General features: G+C 39.9%; 1 protein-coding gene across 2 annotated transcripts in view; it reads right to left on the reverse strand.

Annotated features, from left to right (window-relative positions):
* Window positions 1-21,041, reverse strand: part of LOC126356844 (mitochondrial intermediate peptidase) — a 136,013-nt gene extending 114,972 nt beyond the window's left edge. The window contains exons 1-2 of one of the 2 annotated variants that reach the window (XM_050007401.1): window positions 20,162-21,041; window positions 4,363-4,472 (exon numbers count right to left, since the gene is read on the reverse strand). In XM_050007401.1, the coding sequence (XP_049863358.1) occupies window positions 4,363-4,472; window positions 20,162-20,320 (269 nt within the window). In that variant the 5' untranslated portion in view covers window positions 20,321-21,041. The remainder of the gene's footprint in view (window positions 1-4,362; window positions 4,473-20,161) is intronic. The other variant, XM_050007402.1, reaches the window with a different exon arrangement.
* Window positions 21,042-22,201: the final 1,160 nt, after the last annotated feature.

The following is a 22,201-nucleotide window of genomic DNA, read 5'->3' on the forward strand; positions in this document are numbered from 1 at the left end:
TCATAACCGGAGTTGAGAGCAAAGTTTTACCAACTCGGCTCGCATCTGCACACAACAATCACAGTCCCTGCCCATACTAAATCATTTGGAAAACTAAACTATCCAGATAAGCGGACTATCTGCATCTGCTGTGGAACTCTAGACACTAGCGCAAACCCAGGAGCTGTGTCTAATAAATTAGATTAATACGGAGAGATTGAAAAACCTAAGTACTGAAGCACTCAGGTGAAACTAAATAATTCGCCCTTGATTACGAACTTGTAATATGTCACAAAATTAGTTTACTTTTCTGATGCAAAAGAAAATGTGAAAACTTTGCCTATTAGATATTAAATTGACATGCAGAAACTAGAGAAACTAAAGCACATAGATGATATTATGAAATTTACTCCTTGTTAGGAACCCATAAAATTAACAAAATCGGTTACCTCCCTGTTGCTGCATCTGTCTCAGCTGGCTGCTGCCTCATATCTATTTCCCAGCTGTTTTAGGTAGTGTTTTGGTTGAAAGTGGACCTATACGAGCACAGATGGAACCGATCGATCTGCAATGCAATTGCTGTTTAAAACAGCAATTCTTTTCCAATAAAACTGCCTAGGAGTTCTACATTGTTTTCCTCAGAAGGAGCGTCCACATTTCCATCATTTCCATAATGACGTTGCAAACATGGTACAATGTTTTGGTCAACAAATGTATGCAGAAGGCTATTTTTGACTATGAAACTAATTGAGTCAAAATTACATGGCAACCTTAGTGATAAACTGTTAGTATGAAGACAGATTGTATGAGATATAAATTTTATGTCTTCAGTATGCTAAAAATAATTACATAATACTGAAAATTTAGTGTTCGTGATACACATTATTATGAAATACGAAATCAAGCATCTTACGAGACATTAAGTATTTCTTGTGAAGTTGCACTGCCTTCTAAATGATGCCACATTCACAGTTTAGCCCTGTGCCCACACAGACAGCACAGCGTGAAATCGGGGGAAGTGTACAGCCAGGAGACAGAACTCCGCACACATGCAAAATTCTTAGTCATCCCTGATCCAAATCTTGTCAATGGCAGACTTTATGGCAGTACAGGTGGGTCCTGACATTCTGGCTGTGTTAGTCACATCATCTTTGTTATGGCGACTATCGAAGGTAGCCCCTTGCAATTGAGCAGGTTTCAGTTTTGTGGAACAAGAAGCCCACATTGTCAATTGGCATCTCAGGATTGTAGTAGGGCTTCATATGTGGAATATTCTTTTTTCTTCTTTGTGAAATGCCATATGTCATGACTTTGCATTTGCTGTTCAACAAGTGAAAATGGATACAATACAGCCCACAGTAGCACTTTGGTAACTTTTCCAACCAGTACTACCACGTTCTGCACAGGTGTAAAAATTCATACCAAGTCTCCTGAGTTGTATCTCACTAGCCGGTGCTTGGCACTCTCGGTCTTTCTACCAAGGTAGCAGAAGTGTTTGGTGTTTCAAGAACCAGCATATCAAAGATTTTTACCACATACAGAGAAAGCAGAAATACATTAGCCTCTAAGTCACATCATGGACAAAAGTGTGTGTTGAGTGATTATGACACGTAGTCACTGAAAAGGATTGTGACAAGAGCTGTGAAGGTCACTGCAGAACTGAGTGTCACACTTGTGGGTGCTGTCTGCACTAAAACAAAACAAAGGGGGCTCTCCAAACTGGGAACTAAAGGCAAGCTAGATTCCAAAACTACTCATCAGTGATGCAAATGCCTGAACAGGAAAATGTGGTGCTGAAACCACAAAACCTATGGTGCAAGTGAAGAAAGTCACTGTAATCAACATCTAGCTGAATATACACCCCAAGAGTGAAATACTGTGGAGATTTGGTGATTTACTTATGATTCGGGCAGTCATATCATGGTATTCCTTGGGCCCATGGCTACTCTGCAAGGTCACATTACCACCAAAAATTATGTGACTATTTTGGCTGATCAAATCCACCCCATGGTGATGTGTTTGTTCCCCAATAGTGATACTGTGTTCCAAGGCAACATGCCCCTCTTCACATAGCATGCATCATCCAAAACTGGTTTTGCGAGTACAAGGATGAATTGTGCCACCTTCCCTTGTCACGACAGTCACAAGATCTCAATATTATGGAGTCTCTGCAGTCTACTTTGGAGAGAAGCGTGTGCGATTGTTATCCACCTCCATCATCCATTACCAGAACTTGCCACTATTTTTCAGGAAGAATGTATAAGATTCCATTGAAAACCATACCAGACTTGTAGTTACCCATTTCAAGACAACTGAAACCTGTTTCGAATGCCAATAGTTTTGCTATACCATATTAGGTAATGTGTTGTATTTTTGGCATTTCCATATTTTTGTCCATTCACTGCATTTCCAGCCCACTCAGGTGTTTTAGTACTTTTATTACTTACTGCTCAATGTTAGAAACCATATTAATGTGTTGGATTTGAGAAAATTACATAATCTGATTAAGGCAGATTTTACTGTATTCAAGACTTATTACTTCAGGAGAATACCATTGTCACTTACTACTACAAAATGGTGAACCACTTTTCTTGCTTCATTCTGGGACAACAGTTTCTTTTATGTTTTAATACTGTGATGCTAAGTTATAAACATAAGAAATAATAGCACTCTCCAAACAATAATTTAAGGTTACAGACATTTCTGAGATGTCTGCTGAAATGAATGTTCAATACCCTCAAGCTCTCAACAAGTCATCTGCTATAAATATCATTTGCTCCGGCTTGAAATGTGACAAGTGACTATGGCAGCTTGATTCAAAATATGATCCTTGTCTTTGACTCCCAGATAGCCATGCTCTACAAATCAATAATGTAGTAGTTTATACAAGGAAATTGAGTCTATATAAATTCGCTAGCATTTCCCCCATGCATAGTCAAGCCACATTTCACACCAAAGATGTTTGTTTAAATAGTAAGTCCATAAGAATTATCATTTTGTGATACAAGCAAAAACTTGGCTTAAAAACATTCTACACAAAATAAAATTTTACTGCAGTGTTACCAGCATCCTGTTAATAGTCACGTCACTTAAGGTGCACCAGTAACTTAAGATGTCATCTCAGTAGAGAAACCAACTCAGCATTTACAAGATGTAATTCAGGGAAATTACTAAAAACTTATAAACTGATTGAGTCTATACATCCTTACTCCGTACTCACAGTTTTATGGTTGTGCATTTCATGCTCATTTTATGTGGCATCGATGTTTGAATATACAACCCTCTTACTATTTTAAAGAATGCCCATAATTTAAACGAATGTATAGTTACTACTGCAGTTTATGACATAACACCCCTTTAATTAGACACAGCAACGCTAAAACAGAAAACTTTTGTTTTACTTACAGAACTAACCAATCCATAAACTACATGTCATACAAAAAATGTAGATATCGAAGGTGCCCATACCGGAGGGGCAAGGGAGTCCATACACCCCACTCCCGCCACACCTCTCGTGGAAAAGAAGGAAATATGGTACAGTCAGGTGTTATTATGTCAAGAAAATGATTTAAAAGTTGATATTACGCAGGTTTTTAATAGCGTCAGAAAGGGGATATTTTTATGTGTACTTACAAGTCATCATTTGTATTCCAAAATATTAAAAATGCCCCTAACCCTAGGTCTTGCCTCCCCGACCCGTCCCCAAATTGTCATATACAGGTGCCCTTGGTTCATACAATTCTGAATTACTAATTTCAGTATGAATTTATAACTTAAATTTTAAATTTCCAATAAAAAATGCTGAGCAGTTTCATACACAATGGTCAGAAGGAAGGCTACATACTTTCAGGGATGACAGTATCGGTGATTCTGAACACCAAAACTTCATATAGACATATGCCCTGTTCTGAATGGTTTCCAAGATAGAACAAGTTTAATGGACATTGTTATTTACTTTCTACGCTATCCAGCACATTATCACTGTTTACAATGTACCACAGTAGTGTGAACAAATTCAAAATGAACAATTTGATATAGGTTACTTGTGGTCTATTAAGTCAGGAAACTACCTCAAACTATTAGCCCTAGAGAAAAAAATGAATGGGTCTTTTTTATACGAAATTTATGGTACTTTAAATTTGTGCAGTGACAGGTTCTCACTGCAGGTTGCAGTTTTTAAGTTAGATAAACGTACAAAACTGACATTAAAGGTGTTCTATCTCAGAAACCATTCAGAAGAGGGCACATGTCTATATTATGTTTTTTGTTTAGATCCACCAAGATTATCATCCCTCAAAGCAAGTACCTTTCTTCCTGAAACTCTGTATACATTCATAAAAAGTATTCTCCACACCTACATAATATACTTCAAAATATATTTACCTGTTTGGATCACATGACTCAGCTATTAGTTTGTCTGTTTCCAAAACAGCATTCTCTTTCATGGAATAAAACCCGTCATAGGTTCGTAGTTCTGGCAGTCCAAACAGACCCTTTCAGAAAAGGAAAATAAGCATTCAGATAAAAACATTTAGTTGAAAGCAGTGGTACAACGTCATAGAAAAGCAACATGACAATACAGATGAAATTACATAGAACACGTTCTGTTTGCTACACATTTGTTTCATATGGAACTATCTCAATCATAAAGCTCTAAAGGAGTGTCACATCCTGTGCAGCTACATGCTGTTAAAGAAACAGCAGTGTAGCTTAAATAAAATAACTATGTAACTGGTAGATGTAAGTAGTAGGTGGCAGTGTTTCCCAGCATTAGCAGCAAACCATGTGGTCTACAACTATTACTAATTACAGTATATTTGGGTCTTCCCATCCACCCTATGTAACTGCCTAACTTGGCAAGGCTCATCGCTTTAAAAAAAAAATAGCTAGTGCATCATACAGTCTGCAATAGAGCTGCAGTTGACTGGCACCAGACCTCTTTCACCTGGCTCACTGAAATGCCAATCACAGTGTTGTTTTAAGCGAAGTGTAGTAGCTGTAAATGAGATCAGCAGTAAATACTGTATGTATAACTTGGAAACAAACTATCACAAAATTAAAAAGTTGAAACACAAGCTGAGGCTTATTGGAACTGAAAGCTGATCTCTGCAATCCTTGTGTTTCTCTATTTGTATAAATTTTTTGTAAGGATCAAGCTTGTCTTTGCTATATTGGACTATACCCTCCTGCCCCTTATCACATCTTAAGTATGCAGCCTTGCTGTGCTATTCAAAGGCCACCAAGCCCCTCATTCAGGACGCGCATATTATTAATGTCAATATGCAGCAATTATTAATAAAAGAAATAAATTCCTTAAAAGAGTCTACAATATTTGTGGACTTTTGAGAACAAAGCCATCTAGATCACTTAGCCTAATATATTTTCATTTATTACAACATTTTGATTATTGCCATCAGCAGAGCTGTAATATTATACTTTAACCTTAGTCTTCGTCTGATTCTTAATTTTGGCCTCTGTGGGCAGAAACATTGGTCATGTGTGGGTGAGTTGTGCTGACGTGAATGTGCATGTGTGTTCTCTATGTTAGAAGTAGGTCGTTTGGCCAAAAGCTCACATGTACAGCAATCTTTTTCTGTGCCTGTCCGCAACTCAACATCTCTTCTACTTGGTGATTAGCAATCTACATTTTTTGTAGTACTGTTGTTAAAAAATCCTCTTTTTTTCAGAAATGCTTTTCTTGCTATAGCTAGTGTGCATCTCATATCATCTCTAATTCTGCCATCATCAGTTATTATAATTCATATACTACGTTAGGGGTCCTATTCTTTCCATTATGTTGTTATTCTATCCAAAATATTCCATTACTTATATTCATGTACAACAGTGGTTCCCAACCTGGGGGTAATTACCCCCCGATTTTCACAATTCTGTAAGACTAATATTGATTATATACATTATAAATAATTACTTTTTCTCAATTAGTAACATTAATGAGGTGGAGGTTATAGATTCCTCACATAGTTCAGCCACTACACACATATGTTGAGCTTTGTCCCATACATTGCTGATAATAAAAGTGAGACATATACATAACAAATGCTAAATATTTCCAGAAAATGTCTTTTCGAAGTTGTAGGTAGTACCTACAATAGTCCAGAAATTGATTCAGATAAATGAATTAATGAGCAGTACAACACAGCACTATCTACATAAGGGCTACTATAGTGCTGTACACAGTTTTATTATTATTATTATTATTATTATTATTATTATTATTATATGAGTGGTTAGGCACAAAGCATTAACAGACTGAAGTTGTCCAGTTTCTGCCAGTCCAGAAGTAAGGAGTATGGCAAAGAAGTGATTTACAAACAGTACGTGTAGTGCACACATCTGAACTTGTTTACCCTCACTATGCACAGTTAGCTTTCTTTTCTGAGGAGGACTTGTGGGCAGCAGTTTCGATGCACCATGAATTCCTCCATCATTCATTCTAAAAAAAACACACACACAAAAATTAAATATCATTCATCTTTAATTCTTTTAAAAATAAAAGTGTTCCAAGAAAAGTCTTTCAATCTACAGTTTAGTTAAGTGATAATGCGGGGGAGGGGGCCTGGGGTACTAGCTAATGTCTGATTGCACTCAGGGCTAATGGCCTAAGAAAGGGAACCACTAATGTACAATGTTCACAAATTCCTGTTTTTCATAAATTCTTTTCTTGCCGGTCCACATTTTACATAGTCTATACTTCAACCATCATCAATTATTTGATAGGGATACAGGGTGCACCCATCTGCAGGTGGTCGCTCGTGTCGGCACCAATGATGTGTGTCGGTATGTATCGGAGGAAATCCTCTCTGGCTTCCGGCGGCTATCTGATTTGGTGAAGACTGCCAGTCTCGCTAGCGGGATCAAAGCAGAGCTCACCATCTGCAGCACCGTCGACAGGACTGACTGTGGACCTTTGGTACAGAGCCGAGTGGAGGGTCTGAATCAGAGGCTGAGACGGTTCTGCGACCATGTGGGCTGCAGATTCCTCGACTTGCGCCATAGGGTGGTGGGGTTTCGGGTTCCGCTGGATAGGTCAGGAGTCCACTACACGCAGTAAGCAGCTACACGGGTAGCAGGGGTTGTGTGGCATGGGCTGGGCGGTTTTTAGGTTAGATGGCCTCGGGCAAGTACAGAAAGGGCAACAGCCTCAAATGGTGCGGGGCAAAGTCAGGACATGCGGGGGCCAAGCAGCAATCAGTATTGTAATTGTAAATTGTCGAAGCTGCATTGAAAAAGTACCGGAACTTCAAGCGCTGATAGAAAGCACCGAAACTGAAATCGTTATAGGTACAGAAAGCTGGCTGAAGCCAGAGATAAATTCTGCCAAAATTTTTACAAAGGTACAGACGGTGTTTAGAAAGGATAGATTGCATGCAACCGGTGGTGGAGTGTTCGTCGCTGTTAGTAGTAGTTTATCCTGTAGTGAAGTAGAAGTGGATAGTTCCTGTGAATTATTATGGGTGGAGGTTACACTCAACAACCGAACTAGGTTAATAATTGGCTCCTTTTACCGACCTCCCGACTCAGCAGCATTAGTGGCAGAACAACTGAGAGAAAATCTGGAATACATTTCACATAAATTTTCTCAGCATGTTATAGTCATAGGTGGAGATTTCAATTTACCAGATATAGACTCTAACATTTCAGCTCCTCAACACAAAATTAAAACGTTCCACTTCAATTTGTTTGCACTTATAGTGATCCCAGCTTCCTCAACCAAATAAAATGTTGCATTAGGAGGTGTCTGCTTCGTGCAAAAGGTCTTGAGTTCATACTGACGACAACAAGTAATTCTTCATTACAGACGTTTATTTACAAACAGAGCTGACAGACTTCACAGACTCAACAACTGACTCTCCGAGCTAACCGCACTGCATATCCCAACTGGCAACTGACAACTCCTAGGTGTATTAATATCTTTCCAAACAATGAGAGTCTTTGACAATGTTTTGCTTACAATACGACAGCAATTCACGGCTTAAAACCAAATTAGACATTACAGAATTTTAGTACAGATTAAAGTAAGTGAAAGGATCAGTACATATAAATTCTTACAAGCATAATTTCCAAATAGATTTTATAACATTTTTCTACCAGCTTCTGGATAACCTTCACCAGATTTGTACCGATGTTTCCAGAAATATCTTGACATTTGATTCTGGATATTTCTTGAGTGATTTAGAACAACTATTTATATGTAAAATGATTTAAATCGTGTTTCAAAACATAAATAAATCTTTTTAGCAATATTTCTTGATACAAATCGTCTTTCAAAACTAGGCCATGAAACAGTTTTCACAAGTTTTCATATTTTCGCGACCATAATATAGAATTTCTCCATAGAAAGTTCCAGAAGTGTGCATTAAACGTTCATTTACAGACTTTCTCTTTAGCTGGTGAGTTTTTAAAAGTATCTTGTCCATATTATACGAAATAATTTAGCTCAAAACTGATAATTTATACAATTAATCAGAGCTACAGCAAACAGTGAGTCTTTCTTTTACAAAATGAAATATAATTACAAAATTGAATGAAAATAGGTTACTAACACTAACATATATTTACATTAATTCTATTTTTGTTCTTTCTGTGAAAAAGTCCTAATATTGACACAGTACAAAATTTAAACATCACCAAAGTTTCCCTTTACATTTTGCAAATCTGTATCGACATCCCCTAAAAGTCTACAGTATCGAATACTTCAATATGTCCCAATATGTTCTGTAATGTAACAACTGCGACACTCAAATGTTTAGGATGGGTGGTAGGGACAGAGCATCGAGTGACATTATACTGAGTGCACTATCCGAAAATTACCTCGAGCAATTAAACAGAGAACCGATTCGTGGAGATAACATCTTGGACCTACTGATAACAAACAGACCCGAACTTTTTGACTCTGTATGTGCAGAACAGGGAATCAGTGATCATAAGGCCGTTGCAGAATCGCTGAATATGGAAGTTAACAGGTATATAAATAAAGGGAGGAAGGTTTATCTGTTTAGCAAGAGTAATAGAATGCAGATTTCAGACTACCTAACAATTCAAAACGAATTTCTGTTCCAACACTGACAATGTTGAGTGTTTATGGAAAAAGTTCAAGGCAATCGTAAAATGCGTTTTAGACAGGTATGTGCCGAGTAAAACTGTGAGGGTTGGGAAAAACCCACCGTGGTACAACAACAAAGTTAGGAAACTACTGCGAAAGCAAAGAGAGCTTCACTTCAAGTTTAAACGCAGCCAAAACCTCTCAGACAAACAGAAGCATAACAATGTCAAAGTTAGCGTAAGGAGAGCTATGCATGAAGCATTCAGTGAATTCGAAAGTAAAATTCTATGTACCGAATGGACAGAAAATCGTAGGAAGTTCTGGTCTCAAGTTAAATCAGTAAGTGGCTCGAAACAGCGTATCCAGACACTCCGGGATGATAATGGCATTGAAACAGAGGATGACACGTGTAAAGCTGAAATACTTAACACCTTTTTCCAAAGCTGTTTCACAGAGGAAGACCGCACTGCAATTCCTTCTCTAAATCCTTGCACAAACGAAAAAATGGGTGACATCGAAATAAGTGACCAAGGAATAGAAAAGCAACTGGAATCACTCAACAGAGGAAAGTCCACTGGACCTGATGGGATACCAATTCGATTCTACGCAGAGTACGCGAAAGAATTTGCCCCCCCCCCCCCTCTAACAGCCGTGTACAACAAGTCTCTAGAGGAACAGAAGGTTTCAAATGATTGGAAAAGAGCACAGGTAGTCCCAGCCTTCAAGAAGGGTCGTCGAGCAGATGCGCAAAACTATAGACCTATATCTCTGACGTCGATCTGTTGTAGAATTTTAGAACATGTTTTTTGCTCGAGTATCATGTCGTTTTTGGAAACCCGGAATCTACTCTGTAGGAATCAGCATGGATTCCGGAAACAGCGATCGTGTGAGACCCAACTCGCTTTATTTGTTCATGAGACCCAGAAAATATTAGATACAGGCTCCCAGGTAGATGCTATTTTCCTTGACTTCCGGAAGGCGTTCGATACAGTTCCGCACTGTCGCCTGATAAACAAAGTAAGAGCCTACGGAATATCAGACCAGCTGTGTGGCTGGATTGAAGAGTTGTTAGCACACAGAACACAGCATGTTGTTATCAATGGAGAGACGTCTACAGACGTTAAAGTAACCTCTGGCGTGCCACAGGGGAGTGTTATGGGACCATTACCTTTCACAATATATATAAATGACCTAGTAGTTAGTGTCGGAAGATCCATGTGGCTTTTAGCGGATGATGCTGTAGTATACAGAGAAGTTGCAGCATTAGAAAATTGCAACGAAATGCAGGAAGATCTGCAGCGGATAGGCACTTGGTGCAGGGAGTGGCAACAGACCCTTAACATAGACAAATGTAATGTATTGCGAATACATCCTTTATTGTATGATTACATGATAGCGGAACAAACACTGGTAGCAGTTACTTCTGTAAAATATCTGGGAGTATGCGTGCGGAACGATTTGAATTTGAATGATCGTATAAAATTAATTGTTGGTAAGGTGGGTACCAGGTTGAGATTCATTGGAAGAGTCCTTAGAAACTGTAGTCCATCAAAGGAGGTGGCTTACAAAACACTCGTTCGACCTATACTTGAGTATTGCTCGTCAGTGTGGGATCCGTACCAGATCGGGTTGACGGAGGAGATAGAGAAGATCCAAAGAAGAGCAGCGTGTTTCGTCACAGGGTTATTTGGTAACCGTGATAGCGTTACGGAGATGTTTAGCAAACTCAAGTGGCAGACTCTGCAAGAGAGGCACTCTGCATTGCGGTGTAGCTTGCTCGCCAGGTTTCGAGAGGGTGCGTTTCTGGATGAGGTATCGAATATATTGCTTCCCCCTACTTATACCTCCCGAGGAAATTACGATTGTTAAATTAGAGAGATTAGAGCGCGCATGGAGGCTTTCAGTCAGTCGTTCTTCCCGCGAACCATACGCGACTGGAACAGGAAAGGGAGGTAATGGCAGTGGCATGTAACGTGCCCTCCGCCACACACCGTTGGGTGGCTTGCGGAGTATAAATGTAGATGTAGATGTATTTTGCTGCCCAGTTCAGTTTTATTTCTTCTTTTCCTAATGTCATACCTTCAGAACATCCTCCTCCTCCTTTTCCAACCACTACTGTCCATGAAGGGCCGATGCTTTGTCAACCACCAGTCTCCTCCAGTCTTCTCTATACTTTAGCAGGCTTCTCCTGTTATGTATTCCCAACTTTCTCACATTCATTTCTATGTCATCCAGCCATCACAATCTAGGTCTCCCCATTGAGTGGCTACCCTCTGGCTTTGCCGTTAGCACTTTCTTTGGCACTTGCTGTTCTTCCATTCTTTGCACGTGCCCAAACCACAGTAATCGCTGTGCCTTTACATCTATGGTGACAGTGGATTTTTTTAGATTTCGTATAGTTCTGCACAGGTAATAATTCTCCAGATACCAGTTTCAAATACTGTCTCATATATCTTGCACTGTACTTTCTGTCCCCACCCATCCAAGGCATTTCTGACCTGCTGTGTTATGGTCCACATTTCGGATACATACATTACAATTGGTTTAATAATTATTTCGTAAACTGGCATCTTCAACTATCTTGAAATTTTAAAGGAGTTCAATGAGTTGAAGAAGCTGTAACAGCACCTGTTACCTACAGCTTCCTGCCTTTATCTCTGATGATACCATATTATCTTCAATAACTATTCCTCTCAAATGCTTGAAGTGGTCAACTCTTTAAGACCCTTCAAACTGGTCAGCACCTATCCACCTTGATTTTTTCTGGCATTGACCATATATTTTGCATTTTTTTTCCCTTACGTATGACCAGGCCAAGTACAGCTACTTCACATTTGAAAAACTACATAGTTTTCCAGCAAATACACACTATTTCACCCAAGCATGTTACACTACGTGATAAAAAGCAATCGGACACCTGGCTGAAAATGACTTACAAGTTCATGGAGACCTCCATCGGTAATGCTGGAATTCATTACAGTGTTGGCCCACCCTTAGCCTTGATGACAGCTTCCACTCTTGCAGGCATATGTTCAATCAGGTGCTGGAAGGTTTTTTGGGGAATGTCATCCCATGCTTCAAGGAGTGCTGCACTGAGGAGAGGTATCGATGTTAGTCGGTGAGGCCTGGCATTCCAAAACATCCCAAAGGTGTTCTATAGGATTCAGATCAGGACTCTACACAGGCCAGTCCATTACAGGGATGTTATCATCATGCAACCACTCCGCCACAGGCCATGGATTACGAACAGGTGCTCGATAGTGTTGAAAGATGCAGTCGCCATCCCCGAATTGCTCTTCAGCAGTGGGAAGCAAGAAGGTGCTTGAAACATCAATTTAGGCCTGTGCTGTGATAGTTCAATGCAAAACAACAAGGGGTGCAAGCCCCCTCCATGAAAAACACGATCATGCCAGAACACCACCACCTCTGAATTTTACTGTTGTCAGTACACACACTGGCAGATAACATTCACCGGGCATTTGCCATACCCACACTCTGACATCGGATCACCACATTGTGTACCACAATTCGTCACTCCACACAACATTTTTCCACTGTTCAATCGTCCAATGTTTACGCTCCTTACACCCAGCGAGGTGTAGTTTGTCATTTACCAGCGTGATGTGTGGCTTATGAGCAGCTGCTCGACCATGAAATTCAAGTTTTCTCACCTCCCGCCTAGCTGTCACAGTAGTTGCAGTGGATCCTGATGCAGTTTGGAATTCCTGTGTGATGGTGTGAATAGATGTCTGCCTATTACACATAATGGCCCTCTTCAACTCTATGCGGTCTCTGTCAATTAATAGATGCAATCAGTCTGTACATATTTGTGCTGTATGTCTTCCTTCACGTTTCCACTTCACTATCACATCGAAAACAGTGAACCTAGGAATTTTTAGGAGTGCAGAAATCTCACATATAGGAGTATGACACAAGTGACGCCCAATCACCTTACCACGTTCGAAGTCCGTGAGTTCTGCGGAGTGCCCCGTTCTGCTCTCTCACAAATTCTAATGCTTACTGAGGTCACTGATATGGAGTACCTGGCAGTAGGTGATGCACAATGCACCTAATATGAAAAACTTTTGATCACACAGTGTATGTTGTCCACAAATGTCATATTCTGAGCCATTCTCCTGAAAACAATACCATCTGCTTTGCTTGGCAGTCTTTGCATGGCCCTTGGAATTGGCCGATTTGATTTGATTTTATTCTGCTACCCTTGTTTTATTTATGATAACATTCATCTTAAAACCTCTTTTCAAGACACTGTTCATTCCATCCAACTGCTGTTCTACATCTTTTACCATCTTTGACAGAATTCCAATGTCATTAGCAAGCCTCAAAATTGTAACATCTCCTCCATGAACGTTAATTCCCTTTCCTAATTTATTCTTTGCTTCTTTCAAAGTTTTCTCAACATTCACAACAAATAGGGTACAACTCTGTGCCATTCCTTTCTCAACTACTGCCCCCCTTTCATGTACTTTGACTCCTACAACTACCACCTGGTTAAAACCTGTAGATAACATTCTGCTACCTGTATTTTATTCCTGCTACTTTCAGGATTTCAAAGGGTGTATTTGAGTCAATATTGTCCAAAGCTTTCTCTAAATCCATAAATGATGTAACATAGGTTGGCCTTCCTTCCTCCTGTCTTCTATAGTAAGCCACATGGTCAACATTGCATCATGTGTTCCTACATTTCTCCAAAACCCAGACTGACCTTCCCCAAGGTCAGCAACTCCTAGTCTTCCCATTCATCTATAAATAATTCATTTTAATATTTTGCAATGACTTATTAACATCGTGGTTCACTAATACTCGTAACTGTCAGGACCTCTTTTGGGGTGGGGGCTGGAATTATTAAATTCTGCTTGAAGACAGGTGGTACTTTTTACTGTCTCTTACATCAGGTGGAATAGTTTTGTCAAGACTAGCTCTCCCAAGAACGACAATAGTTCTAAGAGAATGCTATCCAGTCCACAGGCCTTATGTTGGATTAAGTCTTGCAGTCATCTGTCAAATTCTTTGCACAGTATATTGTCCATGTCATCTTAATTACTCCATCTTGCTAGTCTATAATACTGACTCCAATTTAATTTTCCTTGTAGTGCCTTTATATATTTTCCTTCTGTCTTTTGACCTTTCCTTCTTTGCTTGGCATTGGCTTGCCAGCTGAAGTCTTAACTTTCATATAGATACTTCTTTTCTCCAAAGGGTTCTTTAATTTTTGTATAGGTGGTATCTATTTTATCTTTCCCCTTTCCCATGCCCATGTCTGCTTCTACAGCTTTGCATTTCTCCAATAACTATTTCTGCTTTCCCATTTCTTTTTGTCAGCCTCACTTTTTTTAGACATCTGTTTACATTTGTCTGCTTAACATTCTGCCACTGCACTTCATTAATCCTCACTATAACTTCTTCAACTTACATACATTTCTTTTTAAATTCTGTAACTGCCTGTCCCAATTAAGAGGCCTAGCATTGCACATTCTAACTCTTAGAATGCCATTTCTTTTTCCCCTGCCCCCTCCACAAAACCCTTGCAATATTTTACCCAAGAGGACACCATCACCATCATCAAGCCATACAGTATAGCTGCATGCCCTTGGGAAAACAACAGCTGTAGTTTCCCATTCTTCTCAGCTATTCACAGTACCAGCACAACAAGACCAACAGGCTTAAGTTCCAAGGCCACATCAGTCAATTACCGCTGTATCTACTCATTAGGTTGTTGCCTCCTCTTAGTCTGACCTCTCACAGATACCTTTCCAATGTGCTTGCACCTACAGTACAGCTATTTGTATAGTTGAGGCATGCAAACCACTCCATCGCAGTAACATTCATGGGGAATGGGCTTTTACAGTTCCTTAAATTTTCTTTGTGCCCTAACTTTTAAATCAAAATTATTATTACCTTGTAGGAATTATTCAGCTATGATTTCATACATAGGAAACCTGTAAATAATTCTGAAAGTTTCAATTTCATCATTCATCTCCACTGTTATAAACTTTAACTAAAATTCTTGGTGGATTATAAATAATGGAAGTGGGGGGGGGGGGGGGGGGAGGGTGTACCCAAAAGGAACTGAACTAATTTTTTGTAGTACCTTGATTGGCCACTAGAGGCACATACAGCACACATTTCAGAGTCAGTAAGCCACGTGTCGTCACTGAAAGAGGTCAGGATTAGTTTCGACAGAGTTTACAGTGACAACTGTTTTTGTAAAGGCTGATTTTCATTAACGGTGTGTGGCAGTGAACTTTTGCTTTTTGCTTCGAAAAAGTGGAACAGAAACTCTTGGAATTTTAAAAACGGCTTATAAAGACAATGATCTGGGCACAGGTCAAGTGTTCGGAAGTGTTGGAAACATTCATGCAATCACCAACAAAGAGCGAATATAGACTACTGTAATTATGGAGCTGTAGGTAGTGACAAGCAGTTCAGTGCAGGAAATTGTGACACACCCTTTGGGAATGAAAAGGCTGGTTGCAAATCTGTGCCATGATTGGCAAAAAAAACATGGAAGCTCTCTGTGCTCTGAAATGATCCAAAAATTATCACAGATGATGAAACTGATGCCATTCTTACAATCCTGAACCAAAGCAATAGTCAAGCCGGTGGAAGACGTCAAATTCCCCTCGCCCCAAGAATGCTCAAAAGGTGAAATCAAACATTAAAAGTGCTTATTTGTTTTTTCAATGTGCAAAGGCTATCAATAGTTTCTACTAAAAGGTCTGGCAGATAACCAGGTCTTCCACTTTGAAGGTTTGTAAAGATTGTGCAACAATGTGCAACGGAAGTGGCCTGATTTGTAGCAGTCAGGTGACTGATTTTTCTAACATGGCAATGTCCCCACTCACACAGCTCTGTCTGTACAATTATTCACCAAAAATGGTATGACCTCTGTTCTTCACCCCCCATACTTACCCGATCTTGCCCTGTCCAACTTTTTTTTTTTGTTTCCAAGAATGATAAAGACACATAATGGAAAAGCATTTTGCTGATATTACTGAGGAGAAGAAAAAAATTGTGGAGGCACTGTTAAGGAATGCAAAAAACGAATTTAAACAATGTTTAAAAAATAGTAAAAACTGCAAGTGCGGAGTACTTGACAGGGACTGAAGGTTTGTGCTTAAAATCTTAATAAATAATATAAAAAAGTTTGGTTTCTTTTGGGCACCCTCTCATACTGGCTGTTGGCTTTCGTCTCATGATCTTTGACTGATGTTTGGCACCACATCGCTGGTAACAGACTAGGGGTGAGCATATAGTTAAAGGTTATGGATGTGCCACACCACATCTGGGATCCTTCCCCTGGACATTTTGGTTCGCCCCTTGTTACCTGTAACAATCACTCACTGCCGCACGAGAATCCAGGACCCGTTTGGGTTGAGTCTTTCTTCTTAAAACTGTGGCATTGTTTATGAATTTCAATGGCCTCCCTGAACAAACAGCCAAGATCGCTCTTCTCCACGGTAAGAAGCTGCGTGTCAGTGAATTTTATCAAATAGTCACCCGAACACAGTGCTTGTTCCACAATGACTAATTTCCCCAGCTGTGCCAATATCTAATAACATTATGTTCAGTTATACTGATGGAGTGTCCGGTCATTCCAACATACACTTTTCCACATGTTGCAGATGACAACGAGGAGAACCACAATGGTAATGACCAAGGGAAAGATCTCAAGACACTAGCACAACAGGTACATGTAATCTCTAGATGTCACAGTGACAAAACACCAGAAATATCATTAAATAAATGACAGTTGAAGATCACAAGACAAAAGCCAACCGGCAATAAGTCAACAGTCAGTCACAAAAGCCTCAACAATTTTGTAAGACGGAATAATCCTAGGCTTTCAGACCGATCCTTCTTCAGAGGTAATTCGAACAAGCACACTTGCACAATTAAAACCATGCCAGCGTACACATGAGTATACTGTTCTGAGAAGGTGGAGGTTTTCTATTAGCTGTGAGGAGGTATCCATACAAAACATTACCAACATTCTCAGTCTTATTTGCCTGCCTCTCGATTAGTCAGCACCTCAATTATATGGTAAGCAGTCACTTTTTATCACCTCCATTATTTATTGGTAACACATCAATTACAAGTGTATTTCCTTTTTGTACATGTTAAATGGATGTATGTATTTCATGGCTGCATCTATTCTCGCCCTCAGTTGCCTTTGCATTTTGTTTCATCATCTATTAAGAACTTATAAGAAATATTTTAGGCAGTTTTTATGACACATAGCTGGTCTTGATGGTTCAATCCAAGATCTTAGCTGACCAATTGAAAATCATTATACAGCATAAAAATATCGATTTTAAGATGTGGTTGTTCGGCTCGACAGAAGCTTCCGACCCCAAGCATCGGCTTTGACCCGTGACGTAAGGGTGTTGTGTGTGACGCCATGACGGCGCGGAGTTTGGTTTGTGAGTGTGGCATGTTTGTAGATGTCATCGTGTTGTGGTTTGTTGTGCTCTCTGGTGGTATGTTCAGGGTTTTCGTTTGTGTGGTGTAATGGTCTCAGTTTGCTTTTGCTCATTATCCAGAATTGTTAGTGTCGGCTGTGTTTATAGTGGAATTCGTTTCAGTGAGTTTTAACGATTTTGTGTGAAGGTTAATTTAGTGTTGTTCGCTGTACATAATGTGGTAATTTTAGTAAAATTAATCGGTTGTTAATTTTATCCGTCATATCCATTCCTGAACAAAAACAAGTGTGCAAGCAAGGGAAGTGTTTGATCCCAATGTGTGGCTGTGTATGTTGGTATTGGTATCGGTATATGTTTTTGAGCTATGTAGGCCAAGGGAAGTGTTTGATCCTAATTTATGGGATCGGGAGCTGCTGTTGAGCTATATAGGTCAAAGGGAAGTGTCCAATTCCAGATGATAGTTTGGTGGTATTTGGGGAGTTTTGTGATGTTGGTTTTTTCGTCGTTTTGTGTGATTTTGTATGGGGGTGGGTGTCTAAATTTGTTTATATTTAGTTTGCCCCCCATCCAAATACACCCGATTTCCCGCGCTTGTCCCGTTAGTGTCATTAGGCACTTTGTGGAAAGTGTGTGGGTTCGTTTTTCGATATATCTTCGTCCTCATAATGTGTACGTAATTACTTTATATGTGTTATATTGGAATCGTGGTTTATGGTCGTTTCCGCCATATTTGTGACGTCATGTGTGAAAGCAGACGGGCGGGATCGGACGCTTCCGTATTTCCGTTGTTCTTCTTCTTTTCACCAATAGCCTATTTAATAATTCTTCTGTTATTGAGTACCATTCTATCTATCCTTCTCTTCATCACTTGCCATGTAATGAACTTATAATGTCATCTTTCATATTTTTGTTTATTAGTTTTACTTTATGCTAAAATTACCTTATTCAATAAAACTGGATTTGTGATTAGCTCCATTTGATTGCATCCTTTGTCATCTCTGGTATCAAATTACAAATTACCTATGCAACAATGTCATTACCAGGTCAATCCATTATCCTTTCAATATGAAAGAGGCACTCTCCTTAAAGAATTGGACATAGTACAAAGTCAAACGTCTGCAATCTTCTGGGAAGAGCGTGTTACCTTCTAGAAATGAAAATTGGCATATTCACTAAATATAATCACACAATCTCATTCTGATAGCTATTCAACATGTCAATTAGCTGTGCAGGTGCTCTACACATGAAAACTGATACAGTCACTAACCATAATCACACAATATCATTCTGGTATATATTCCGCATGTCAATTGTCTGTGTAGGCACTGAGCTCTGTCACAATGAAACAGTCAGAGAAGGCCCTGTGACATGTTTGAGCACTGCTTGCCAAGATTTAGTACTAGCTATACATTCATTGGTAGGTTTGTATACCACACTTTTAGTCAGTCAGGTGCCCTACTGTGATGTGAGAGGTAGTGGGCTGTCAATATATCAGCCTTACTGAAAGCATTCTGCAGCAGCTAAATTTGATCAGTATGTCTGAAACGAAAAGCATTCCTAGCTACTTCGGCACCTGTATTAAATTCTATAAGAGTAAAATATTATGGAGCATGATGACATGACTGATCCTTCTGTATCAGGCTGCATCAAGTCGGCATAAGTAGGAAAACACAGAGAAATGGAACTAGATAACATCAAACTATTCATCACTAGACTTGAGAAGTTACAGTAAATAGAGGACCTACCAAAATTTCGGTGGGGATGGGTCTTCTATTCTACAGAATCATGGAGTAAAGAAAGTGTCTGGTAGAATCTGCTTTATAAATAATAACTTAAAAATAAAATAACCGTTCTGAAGAACTCCATAGCTACAAGTCTTACAAAAAAGATATACCTTGGAAATAAAAAGTTTACGGCTCGACATCCTGTTATACTGACAAAACCACCCATTTTTTTGTGTTACAAAAATTAAGAAATAAGTTGTGTGAATTTTTAATCATATGTTTATGAATGGCAAGAGGTATATTCGAAGAAGCGTTTAATACTGGCGTCAAATACACACAGGACGAGGTTAGAGTATGGAACTGGAATGACATCCCTCCCCCTGCGTTCTGAAATCTTGATTGTGTCTCGTTTAGGTTGAAAGCTAACAGTTTGGTTGCGAGTTGTCGAAGCTAACGAATGTGAGTGTGGTAGCAAATAAAATAGTTCTGTGCTACTAAATCTGACGTTGTTTACAAACTTACCGACATCATAGTACTTTTTACAATGATTCGTTAATGTGGCATTGAAAACAGTTGGTTCGAAAAACGAGACTTGGAAGCCGTGTATTGGCACTTTGGTAAAAAGGAAATATTCGATGTATGAACAAAGCCGATTTAACCAAAAGTGTGCTGCGAATTAGTCAACACATGGTTGCAGAATATACAGTTACTTATACACCCATACTGTGCAAACCATTGCGAACTGCATGGCAGACGGTGCTCTTAGTGTATCAGATATTAAAAGCTTCCATTCACGTACGGTGAGCGGGAAAAATGATTGTTTATACGTCTCTGTGTGCGCTGTAATTAGTCTAATCTTGTTCTCGAGATCCATATTTCGGTGTGACATGACATCTTCAACTAATGGCACAGCTATAAACAGAAAGGTAAACAGAAAGCATAACACTCACCACATCATCTTGTGAAATGCTGAAGTTTAATTTTCTTGCTGGTCTACTGTTGAAAGCTGTAGCAAGGGGTGACCACGTGCTGACTTTCTGAACGCCAACTTTATTAAATGTCCCATTTTTTATCTTAACAGCAGCGAGTTTCCGAAAAACTGAAGTCATATTTACAGCACTATAATTCAGTTTTTAAAATGAGAATTAGTCAGTTTCCATATGATTCTGCACTGTTATTTTTTAACACGCCAAGCAGCAGGCGACAGAAGAAGTTAATAATTTGTTTTTGTTACATTTTATAAGTTATTATTTGCAACGATTTTCGCACGTCAACACACATATTTACATTTTGAACAATATGAGGGCACTTTGCCTCAATACAAAGATCTTCAGCATTAGTGAAGACTATACAGTGAAGGACTATTCTAGCAGGTGGACTATTTAGGTCGATTTACACTCGACGTGAAGGGTACATCAAAACATTCAACGTTACACTGAAAATAGCGACATTCAAACAGACCTTTAACGGAATGGAATCTCAACTCTAACGACCACTGATAATCTCAGATGTAGCCGAAAACTTTAAGGGCAACATAAGTACACTAGCATGTAAGTTGCCGTACTGTCATCAGTGGAGAAGACTTTAAGCCCAGCTAACAGTGGTTGTCACTTCAAACGACAGTAGCGCAGCGTCACGTCACATCGATTCATTTAACCCAGTACCAGTGACCTCTATAGCTCAGAGACCACTGCCCACTACCGAAAGGTGAAAATGAAGTTATGTGTTAACTTGCGCGATACAAAAATTCATACTATAGTATCGGAACCGAGAAAATAACAGTGGTAAACTTGTGGCGCCTCTGACGTAGAGCGCCCTATCTTTGAATATGATCTGTTTGGACAGCTTGTGTGCTATGATCTCCCGGCGTGCAACTTTTGTACTGCTATGTGTATCCACGCTAGCTTCAGTGTCTAATAAATGCATTTACGGTATCTACAGTGTGTTATTACCGACCTGCGATACGTGATAACAACAGCGTGACCCCGACATCGTCGTCTTATGATCGCGAGTTATTTTGTTCTTCTTTTCATCATTAATGGACTTCCTGTGCCAGCCCACATTGTCTTTGGAACAATGGATCTGCCAGTGTCTTTCTGTGCTAGTGCCGTGCACCCTATTAACTGTGCTTGCGTATATACACATGTACGTACTGCGGGTTTGGTTAAAAGTGAACAATTATTTACGCCCAGTCACCTAACCTTAACCGGCTCAACATGGCCACTTTCAAGTGTAGCAGCTCAACAATAGCCACAACATGGACAGTGCACGCAGCCTAATGACGTCGTGGACCATGATCCAGTTAAGGACATTGTGGTTTACCCCTCACCTACGCAGTCACCTTCGGTTTGGTTTGATGTGCCGACGAAGTTCCAGAACTGTGATTCCAGCATTCCTATGCACAGTGTTGCGCCTTCTTATATACTTAGTGTGGAAACCCCCTACACGTCATCTTGGAGACGCTGGTCGCATCGACCACGCCTGTTTCCGCGACCATCGTTCTGTGGTTACACCATGATCACCTACTGCCCGCTTTGGTAACGGCACCAGCCATTCCGCTCGCGCCGGTTACTGGGTCAGCCATCCGTGGATGCACCGCGACTGCATTTAGCCCACTGTTGCAACGGCACCGGCTGTTTCACCAGCATTGTGTTCATCGTTGGGCCTGCAGTTGGGACACACCGTGCCAACTTTTGTACCTGCCGCCACCACACCGTGTTCGACATGCAGCCACCCACCGACACAGACCTTGGGCAATGCACCGTCCACTGCTACTGCACTTTTGGTGTCAGGGACTTCCTGTGCAGCACACATGGATCTACATCTGCCAGTGCTCCATCAACATGTGTTACCCAGCAGGTTTCCTAGGCTGCCTGCTTCGCAAAAAAATAACCCAAACACTTGGTTCGCGTTATTGGATCACCTACTGGATATCCACGGTATTTCATATGACGACGCACATTCCTTCTACCTGGTGAGTCACATCCATG

This window comes from Schistocerca gregaria, chromosome 1, assembly GCF_023897955.1.
Source record: "Schistocerca gregaria isolate iqSchGreg1 chromosome 1, iqSchGreg1.2, whole genome shotgun sequence".
Classification (NCBI taxonomy): Eukaryota; Metazoa; Arthropoda; class Insecta; order Orthoptera; family Acrididae; genus Schistocerca; species Schistocerca gregaria.